The following is an 11,111-nucleotide window of genomic DNA, read 5'->3' on the forward strand; positions in this document are numbered from 1 at the left end:
GGTCCCATTATCACTGTCCTTGGTGCCATTATCGCTGTCCTTGGTCCCATTATCACTGTCCTTGGTTACATTTTCACTGTCCTTGGTGCCATTATCACTATCCTTGATCACATTATCGCTGCCCTTGGTCACATTATCACTGTCCTTGGTTCCATTGTCACTGTCATTGGTGCCATTATCACTGTTCTTGTTCCCATTACCACTGTCCTTGATCACATTATCGCTGCCCTTGGTCACATTATCACTGTCCTTGGTGCCATTATCACTGTCATTGGTCACATTATCACTGTCCTTGGTACCATTATCGCTGTCCTTGGTCCCATTATCACTGTCCTTGGTGCCATTATCGCTGTCCTTGGTGCCATTATCGCTGTCCTTGGTCCCATTATCACTGTCCTTGGTGCCATTATCACTGTTCTTGTTCCCATTACCACTGTCCTTGATCCCATTATCACTGTCCTTCGTCCAATTATCACTGTCCTTCGTCCAATTATCACTGTCCTTGGTCACATTATCACTGTCCTTGGTTCCAATATCACTGTCCTTGATCCCATTATCACTGTCCTTGTTCCCATTATCACTGTCCTTCTTCCAATTATCACTGTCCTTGGTCACATTATCACTGTCCTTGGTTCCATTATCACTGTCCTTGATCCCATTATCACTGTCCTTGTTCCCATTATTGTGCGAGATAGGTGGCTATCCAGCCCCATCTACGGCACTTTTCATTTCCCTTCCCAGGAACAAAGACACGGAGGAGTCAGTCCAAAACTTTTCATTCAACTTTGCAAAGTCGGGTGCTGTTCCCAAAGGTACACACACACAAGCATAGTAATCTCCACACATTATATACATGTATATGTGGGCTGGGTTTACTACTGCTGCCTTGACCAACGAGTGCTCGGATTCCCCACTGTTTTCCTTATTTGGGTTCTGGTGCCTGGGATTCTTTTATCATTCACTTGGCCAATCAGTGTTTGAGCTTCCCGTTCTTCCCTTATATGGATGATGTTGTACAACTGTGGTTAAGGGCGGCCTCTCAACTATCGAGGAAAGCTGTTACAACTGTTTCATTCATATAAACGTGGGGGAGGTCCGGCAACAGTTGAGTGTCTGCTTGTGTTTACTATGAGGTAGAAAAGACTAAAAGGCAGCTAACCGTTTAAAAATTACACTACCCCCTACAAATCCCCCGTGTCTTTTCTTACGGCCTGTAATTTTTCAACCGTAAGTTTCTTCTCCAGGGCATTTAATAACTCCCGAGCTTGTTCATCAAGCTGCCCTTCTCTAATACTACCCCCGGCCAAGCTGGATTCACGTTGTTCCATCTCGAGATTTATTCGTTCAACCTGCCCATGGGGAACATCCTTCTTAGTAAGGGCGGTTTCGATCAGTCGTTGAGTTAATCCCCGGACACAGGGAATAACGCAACACCCAAGGGCAGTGAGTACCCCTGCCACCACTATACATGAGACAAGAAAGGGAACGACCACCCCCGTCCATTTACCGAACCAAGCTTCCAACCAGTCCGTGAGGCCAGAGTCGATGCCCGAGTTTTCGGCCAGTTCGTCCGCCAATGCGGTGAGTCCATCCAGGGCGCGGGTGATGGACCCATCAGGGGCTGTGTTGTCGGGGATGAAAGTGCAGCACTGAGTGCCTATCATGACACAAACACCCCCCTTCTCTGCCAACATCATGTCTAAGGCCAACCTATTTTCCCACGCCATCCTACTAGTGGCGTCCAGTTGTTCTGCTATTCCTTTCACTGCATCCCGGGTATAATTAATGAACCTCTGCTGATTGTAGTAAATATAATTAATCCAATCCAAAATCTTATTGATGGTCACCCACCAGAACAGTGACGACTCAAAACCCGCCGCTATCTGGTTCCTCGCCTTGTATTCGTCAGGAACACCCCTGGGGACCCCTATGGCATCTAAATATATGTTATCATCGAAAGAGGTCTCCAAAGCTCTCTCAGTTCTTCCACTAGAACGGGGTTGCTCTTGTTTTTCGAATGCCAGGGTGAATGGGATGGCCAATTGAACGATCGCACAAGTGCCCGTCCATTTTTGGGGCAGGGTCGGTCGCAGAACCCTCCCACCACAGTACCACCAGAGGTCTGCCCTAGGTACATGAATGTGGGAGTAATTCCCGCCCCCGGTAGTTTCATTGACCAGCCGGATTGATCCACTGCACTTGTCAAATGTCCCCACATCGTCGTCCCACTGTAGTCCCGTCCGAGAGACGCAGGCCTGGTGCGTACCCGTTACCCCTGAGAATGATGGCGGGCGGGGCGCCCCCTCAGACCTGACGGGGGGAAACTTCAAACTCAAGGGTCGACAAGTGGGGTCGTTCCAGGCCTCTCGGTCCTGGTACAGCCTTATCATGCAGTCCATGGCTCGTGGGTGTTTCTCCCATCCCAGCGGGAATGGGACCACCTGAGGGTTAGGGCGGGCACTCCTGCATGCGTAGCAATCACTCTTTTTCATGCTCCTCACAGTATATTTGACCCATTCCATCCAGGCATTCGCCTCCCCGTATCCCGTTTCTATTTCAAAGGTCTTTTCCAAGTCCGTTGTCTCAATTATTCTAATCTTTTCCTGCTTATCAGTGGTGGATGAGCCCCTAGACTCAGCTTCAATGACCGTGATATACGTGCAGCACAGCTGCATCCCCCCCCAACCTGCCTGGCCCCCAACTCTAATACCCAGTATTGTTCTATTAAGGCTCGCCTCGTTCTTTTCCAAGTTCTTTATGGTCAGATAAAGCGGATTGCACCGATTATGCCCACAATCTCATCCAGGGGTGATGGGATCACGGACAACTGACACCATAGCCTGGACCCCGGGGGCTGGAAGCCTACTTAGGCCTTCCCTACCATACAATTGTAATACTAACGTCTGACCCTGGAATCCCCTTTCTCTCTCTAGATTCTGCTTAGTTTGATTCAGTTGACTTTTAGTCCTATAGGGCACCAACTCACATAGGTCTAAGCTAAGTGTCTGTGTTGATTGGTTGGCAAGCACGGAGATGGTGAACCACTGACGGTCCTCTATTTGTTTCATCCGGAGGCCAAATTGGGTAACACGCACACTATGACCCAGCCCAAGGACAATGGCATAGCAAGTTAACAATACGATTGACTGCATTTTGTCGCGACACCCGTAGCCCGAGGGCACAGTTCCTTTAGACTCGCCAAAGTCCGATTAGTTCTCAGGGTCTCTGTTCCTTAGATGCCTTTGTCAGAGAGGTTCGTTCGTCCTCCGTCGGTTGTGGCACTGGTCCCTTGACTCGAGTGTAATGTGTCCAGCCCTTTTCGGCCGTACGGACAGCCGTTTCGGTCGTCAAAAGTACCAGGAAGGGACCGTCCCAAGTTGGTTCGAGGGTACGTTGCTTCCAGCTTTTAATCAGGACCCACTGACCCGGCTTGACGGTGTGCACCGCAAACTCGAGGGGCGGCGTCTGTGCCAAAAGTCCCTGTTGGCGTAAACGAGATAGAGCAGACCCCAGAGCCACCACATATTTTTGCACAAACATATCCCGAGACTCAAATACAGGAGGTTCCCCCTTCGGCCCATGGAACGGGAGGCCAAGTAACATTTCGAAAGGGGAGACGCCCAAATCCCGCCTTGGCTGGGTGCGAATTTGCAACAGGGCAAGGGGTAGGCATTTGGTCCAAGGCAGGCCGATTTCACTAGTGAGTTTGGTTAGCTGCTTTTTGATGGTCTGGTTCATTCTTTCGACCTTGCCCGAGGAGGAGGGATGCCAGGGGTTGTGTGCAAATCCCAGTCAATCCCCATTGCTTGCACTACATTCTGGAGGACGGTCGAGGTGAAGTGGCTCCCCTGGTCAGAGTCAATAGCGCGGGGTAGCCCAAATCGTGGGATGATTTGCTCGAGTAGAATCTTGCTAACCTGAGTTGCCGTTGCCGTGGTAGTGGGGAAAGCTTCCACCCATCCTGTCAGGTGATCTACCACTACTAATAGATACTTCAGGCGACCTATGGGGGGAGCTCAGTGTAATCTACCTGGATATACTCAAACGGCCTATAGGCCGGACTCCTACCCCCTTGTCTTGCATGCTGCCGCAGCCCCCTTTTGTTAATCTTTCGACATGTTATACAATCTCCTGTGACCTGCTTGGCTACCGTGTACAGACCAGGGTGAGCATATCGGCGCAGGAAGGCATCACACAGTGCCTGGGCGCCCCAGTGACCCCCTTGGTGTAAACGGGCAATAATGTCCCGCGTCAACGGTCGATTTAGTAGCTGGCGGCTATCGGGTAAGGTCCACTTGCCTTCCCTATCCTTTGTACCCCCCCAGAGACGCGAGAAGAGTTTCTTCTTTGTCAGTAAACGTGGGCACTTCGGTAATTTCGGATATCTGTGGAATCCTTACCAGGCAGTTTATTACTTCCTTCCCCATCCCAGCCAATTTTGCCTGTTCATCTGCCAATTGATTCCCCAGGGTCTCTATTTTATCATCTTTCTGGTGTCCTTTCACATGTACTACAGCAATCTCTTGTGGCAGCAACAAATCCTCCAAGATCATGGCTACTAGTTCCTCGTGGACCAACTCTTTTCCTCTACTATTTATCATTCCCCTTTCTTTCCAGATCTTCCCAAAGGTGTGTACTACCCCAAAGGCATACTTAGAGTCAGTGTAGATTGTCCCGGCTATTCCCTTTAAATTCCTCAGAGCCCGGTGCAAGGCGTACAATTCGCACGTTTGTGCCGACCAGGCATTCGGTAGCCGTCCACTTTCCACTAATTCCCAACCAGTCTCACTAATGACTGCATAACCGTTGTGTCTCTTCCCATCTATCACTCGAGAGGACCCATCAATGTACCACCGCCTTCCTGCATGTAAGGGGGTATCCCTCAGATCTTCCCTCACTTTACTCTGGTACTCTATTATGTCTGAACAGCAGTGTTCCAGTTCCTCCTCGCCTTCCCCTTTCCAAAGAAAGTCCGCCGGGTTCTGGCAGCCCCCGACTTCTATTCGGAGGTCTTCTCGGTCTAACAATATGGCTTCATATTTCAGAATTCTCGAGTCAGTCAGCCACCTCCCGGCCTTCTGATTCAGGATAGTTCGAACCTGGTGGGGAGTAGTGACTGTCAAGGGGGCCCCGAAAGTCAACTTCCTGCTTTCCTCTACCAGCTTTGCCGTGGCTGCCACCGCTTGGACACACTCCGGCCACCCTCGGGAGACTGGATCCAGAATTTTTGACAGGAAAGCCACGGGCTTCCTTTTACCCCCCCAATCCTGGGTCAATACTCCAAGAGCGGTTCCCTTTCTGGAGTTCACAAAGAGGCGAAATGTCTGACTAAAATCCGGCAAGCTTAAAACAGGTGCGGCCATCAATTTTCCTTTTAGGATTTCAATTAACTTTTTCTCCTCCTCCTCCCATTTTATTCTGTTGGGTGCCTCCTCAATGAGTTTTAGGTACAAGTCTTTAGTAAGGGGGGCATAGTCGTCTATCCATAACCGACAATAGCCTAAGAGTCCCAAGAACTTCCGCAACTCCCTCTTGGTCGTTGGGAGGCCGAGTTCGATTATTGCCCGCACTCTTTCCGGACTTATTCGTTTCTGTCCCTGGCTTATCAAGTGTCCTAGGTACTTAACCTCTTTCTCGACATATTGGAGCTTCTTCTGACTCACTCTTAACCCCTTCTCAGGTAGGTAATTTAATAGGGCATTAGTCCCAAGTAGGACGTCCTCCTCCGCCGGTCCGGATAAAAGGAGTTCGTCCACGTATTGTATAAGCTTCAGGGCCAGGGACAAGGTTAGTCCCTTCAATAATTGTTCCAGAATCTGCCCGAACAGAGTCGGGGACTCAGTGAATCCTTGGGGGAGTACGGTCCACCTGTACTGTTGTTTTCTGCCAGTATCAGGATCCTCCCATTCAAAAGCAAAAAGATCCCTACTGCCCTTGTCCAGGGGACACGCCCAGAAGGCATCCTTTAAGTCTATAACACTAAACCAGCCGTGGTCCGGGGGGATTCGCCCCAGAATAGTGTATGGGTTCGGTACCACAGGGTGCCGTACTTGGACAATTTTATTTACCTCCCTTAGGTCTTGGACCATTCGGTAGCTCCCGTCCGACTTCCGGACCGGCAGGATGGTAGAATTGAATCGTGACATACAGGGCTCTACCAATCCATCTTTTATTAGGTCTTCCATAACTGTCTTCAGGCCCTGCCTCCCTTCCCAAGAGATGGGGTATTGGCGCACTCTGACGTCGGGGCTCTGGGGCTTTAATTTTACCTCCACAGGTCGAATTGCGAGTCCCCCCCAGTTCCCTTTGGCGACCCAAACCCTAGGGTCTATCTCTGTCAATCGGGACTCACTAAGGTATGACATGGTAACGGCTAATTCTTCCTCTCTCACTTCTGCCCCGTCTCGCTTCTCTCCCTCTCCAACTTTTCTTCGACGTTCCTCTTTCCACCCCATAACCTCCCTCCCCCATTCCGGTGGACTTACAAGCTTCCCGTACGACTGCCACCATCATTTTTGTCTTATGTTTCTCCCTTATTACATCCCTCTGAACGTACACCTTCTGTGCTTCCCGTAATAATTCTGCAACATCCTTTTCAGCCCAATCCTCCACTTTCTGTAATTTCTTCTGAATGTCAGGCCATGACTTAGTCACAAAGTGCACCTTAAGCATGCTCTTGCCTATTTCCCCATCGGGGTCTAAACCTGAATACTTTTGCATGGACTCCTGCAAACGGTCTAAAAACTCACTCGGGGATTCATCCTTTTTCTGTCCAACTTCAAATGCTTTTGCTAAATTCCGCTGTTTGGGCACACAGGTTTGGATTCCCCTGATTATAAGGCTTCTGAGGTCTGTCATATTGGCCCTTCCCCCCGCGTCGTTATGATCCCACCGGGGGTCCTCTAAGGGGTACTTCTGCTCTCCACGCTGAGGGCCGTCCTGATGCTCCCTATCCCAAATGGCCATTGCACTATTCCGGATCATAACAATTTCATCGTAATTAAATAGTATTCTCATCATGGCCTGCAGTTCATCCTATGTGTATATACTGGGCCCCAGAAATTGGTCCAGTTGTATTCCCACACTGACGGGGTCGTCCAGTAGACGGGGTCGTTCATTACGGAGTTGCCGGATATCCCCAGAATTTAAAGGTTGTACTACGAACCCGGTCCGTTCGTTCCCAAACGGCACCTCTCGTAAGGGGTTCAGCTGTTCAATATTGTCACTCCTCCCAGCTCTCAATCCCTCTTCTCGACCTCTCCGCATCTCGAGTCGGACTGATTTCCTAGTGCCTGGGGTGAGTTCTGTGCCCCCTCCTGTGCCCCCCCCCCAGCAGTCCCTTCCTCACTGGTCGTAGCCTGCTGGGACTCGGAATTATCCATCGCAGGAGGGAGGTCCGCGCTGGACGCCTGGTCGTGCGCGGGTGGTATATACGGGGGCGGGGAAGACGGTGGCAAACCGTCGGTGAGGATGTCCCAAGACTTCTGGGGCTTCCTCGGGTCTGTTTGGGGAATCAGAGGATAGAGACGCGTGGGACTCTCGCCGTCGCCCGCCAACCAGGCGGCGGCATATTTGCTCTCCTCTGGGTCAAACGGTTGTTTTCTGTTAACATATACATTTAGGATTTGACACACCCAGTCTTCATCAGACCCATACTCGGGCCAAACTACCGAGGGGGCGCGGATAGGTTCTTTGGTCCATATAAAACAACAATATTTTATCATGGTCTCTTTCTTTAAGTCCTTCGTTCTACTACTGTCCGTCCATAGACTTAACTTCCGACCTAATGGACTATCGGGGGGTATTTCTTTCCCATTTGCAGTCTTCCCTGACTTTTCCTTAGTAAATCTAGAAGTCTGATTTCCCATGGTTTATCTTCGGTCCTGGTCTTAAACGCCCAAAGCGTTTTCACAGATGACCGTCAAAACCACAATTTCCCGTGGTTTATCTTCAGTCCTGGTCTTAAACGCCCAAAGCGTTTTCACAGATGACCGTCAAAACCACGATTTCCCGTGGTTTATCTTCAGTCCTGGTCTTAAACGCCCAAAGCGTTTTCACAGATGACCGTCAAAACCACGCGGCCAACAAGGAAGAACAAAAGAATCTCTTACCTTGATCCGTGCACGGAGTTGTCTGGCCTTTTAAAATGTGTGTACCCCCGTGTATAGTCACTAACCGGTCGTCCCAGCACTCGTCCGTGTGTTCCTTTTCCAGGATTCAAAATTATTTTTAAATGAGCCGGGTCACATCGTCTCTTGGCCGACGGCCAACGGACCAAGCCGATCAGTGAGAAGTATAAATATATACTAGACGCGTCTTTGTTGTAATCAGGCTTGATCCGTGAGCCGAAGAGACTGCCCCCCCCGGCAATAATTATTTCATCCCGGACGAGCCCCCAATTGTGCGAGATAGGTGGCTATCCAGCCCCATCTACGGCACTTTTCATTTCCCTTCCCAGGAACAAAGACACGGAGGAGTCAGTCCAAAACTTTTCATTCAACTTTGCAAAGTCGGGTGCTGTTCCCAAAGGTACACACACACAAGCATAGTAATCTCCACACATTATATACATGTATATGTGGGCTGGGTTTACTACTGCTGCCTTGACCAACGAGTGCTCGGATTCCCCACTGTTTTCCTTATTTGGGTTCTGGTGCCTGGGATTCTTTTATCATTCACTTGGCCAATCAGTGTTTGAGCTTCCCGTTCTTCCCTTATATGGATGATGTTGTACAACTGTGGTTAAGGGCGGCCTCTCAACTATCGAGGAAAGCTGTTACAACTGTTTCATTCATATAAACGTGGGGGAGGTCCGGCAACAGTTGAGTGTCTGCTTGTGTTTACTATGAGGTAGAAAAGACTAAAAGGCAGCTAACCGTTTAAAAATTACACTACCCCCTACATTATCACTGTCCTTCGTCCAATTATCACTGTCCTTGGTCACATTATCACTGTCCTTGGTTCCATTATCACTGTCCTTGATCCCATTATCACTGTCCTTGTTCCCATTATAACTGTCCTTCGTCCAATTATCACTGTCCTTGGTCACATTATCACTGTCCTTGGTTCCATTATCACTGTCCTTGTTCCCATTATCACTGTCCTTGATCCCATTAACGCTGTCCTTGGTCACATTATCGCTGTCCTTGGTGCCATTATTGCTGTCCTTGTTCCCATTATCACTGTCATTGGTCCCATTATCGCTGTCCTTGTTCCCATAATCACTGCCCTTGGTCCTATTATCACTGTCCTTGGTCCCATTCTCACTGTCCTTGGTGCCATTATCACTGTCCTTGGTTCCATTATCACTGTCCCTCGTCCCATTCTCACTGTCCTTGGTCCCATTAACACTGCCTTTGGTCACATTATCACTGCCCTTGGTCCCATTATCACTGTCCTTGGTCCCATTATCACTGTCCTTGGTCCCATTATCCCTGTCCCTCGTCCCATTATCACTGTCCTTGGTCCCATTAACACTGCCTTTGTCCCATTTTCACTGTCCTTGGTCCCATTATCACCGTCCTTGATCGCGTTCTCACTGTCCTTGATCCCATTATCACTGTCCTTGTTCCCATTATCACTGTCCTTCGTCCAATTATCACTGTCCTTGGTCACATTATCACTGTCCTTGGTTCCATTATCACTGTCCTTGATCCCATTATCACTGTCCTTGTTCCCATTATCACTGTCCTTCGTCCAATTATCACTGTCCTTGGTCACATTATCACTGTCCTTGGTTCCATTATCACTGTCCTTGATCCCATTATCACTGTCCTTGTTCCCATTATCACTGTCCTTCGTCAAATTATCACTGTCCTTGGTCACATTATCACTGTCCTTGGTTCCATTATCACTGTCCTTGTTCCCATTATCACTGTCCTTGATCCCATCATCACTGTCCTTGGTCACATTATCACTGTCCTTGGTCCCATTATCACTGTCCTTGTTCCCAATATCACTGTCCTTGGTCCATTATCACTGTCCTTGGTTCCATTATCTCTGTCCTTGGTCCATTATCACTGTCCTTGGTTCCATTATCACTGTCCTTGGTCACATTATCACTGTCCTTGGTCCCATTATCACTGTCCTTGGTCCATTATCACTGTCCTTGGTTCCATTATCACTGTCCTTGGTCACATTATCACTGTCCTTGGTCCCATTATCACTGTCCTTGGTCCCATTATCACTGTCCTTGGTTCCATTATCACTGTCCTTGGTCCCATTATCGCTGTCCTTGGTCCCATTATCACTGTCCTTGGTCCCATTATCGCTGTCCTTGGTCCCATTATCACTGTCCTTGGTTACATTTTCACTGTGCTTGGTTTCATTATCACTGTCCTTGGTCACATTATCACTGTCCTTGGTGCCATTATCACTGTCCTTGATCCCATTATCGCTGTCCTTGTTCCCATTATCACTGTCCTTGGTCACACTATCACTGTCCTGGGTCACATTATCGCTGTCCTTGTTCCCATTATCACTGTCCTTGATCCCATTATCACTGACCTTGGTCCCATTACCACTGTCCTTGGTGCCATTATCGCTGTCCTTGGTCCCATTATCACTGTCCTTAATCCCAATATCTCTGTCCTTGGTTCCATTATCGCTTTCCTTGATCCCATTATCGCTGTCTTTGGTCCCATTATCACTGTCCTGGGTCCCATTATCACTGTCCTTCGTCCCATTATCACTGTCCTTGGTCACATTATCACTGTCCTGTGTCCCATTATCACTGTCCTGGGTCCCATTATCACTGTCCTGGGTCCCATTATCACTGTCCTTCGTCCCATTATCACTGTCCTTGTTTCCATTATCACTGTCCTTGGTCCATTATCACTGTCCTTGGTTCCATTATCACTGTCTTTGGTCCCATGATCACTGCCCTTGGACACATTGTCACTCTCCTTGGTCCCATTATCTCTGTCCTTGGTCACATGATCACTGTCCTTGGTTCCATTATCACTGTCCTTGGTCCCATGATAACTGTCCTTGGTCCCATGATCACTGTCCTTGGTCGCATTAATGCTCTCCTTGATCCCATTATCACTGTCCTTGGTGCCATTATCGCTGTCCTTGGTCACATTATCACTGTCCTTGTTCCCATTATCACT

At 49.0% G+C, this 11,111-nt stretch overlaps 1 protein-coding gene across 1 annotated transcript; it reads right to left on the bottom strand.

Moving 5' to 3' along the window:
- Nucleotides 1–695: 695 nt before the first annotated feature.
- Nucleotides 696–8,617, bottom strand: LOC140476021 (uncharacterized). The gene is made up of 2 exons (XM_072567921.1): nt 8,112–8,617; nt 696–3,480 (listed from the first exon to the last, which is right to left on the bottom strand). Exon 2 carries the CDS (start codon nt 2,673–2,675, stop codon nt 1,182–1,184), a length of 1,494 nt encoding a protein of 497 aa, XP_072424022.1. The 5' UTR covers nt 2,676–3,480; nt 8,112–8,617; the 3' UTR covers nt 696–1,181.
- Between the last annotated feature and the right edge of the window lie 2,494 nt (nt 8,618–11,111).

This window comes from Chiloscyllium punctatum, chromosome 4, assembly GCF_047496795.1.
Source record: "Chiloscyllium punctatum isolate Juve2018m chromosome 4, sChiPun1.3, whole genome shotgun sequence".
In the NCBI taxonomy this organism is placed as follows: domain Eukaryota; kingdom Metazoa; phylum Chordata; class Chondrichthyes; order Orectolobiformes; family Hemiscylliidae; genus Chiloscyllium; species Chiloscyllium punctatum.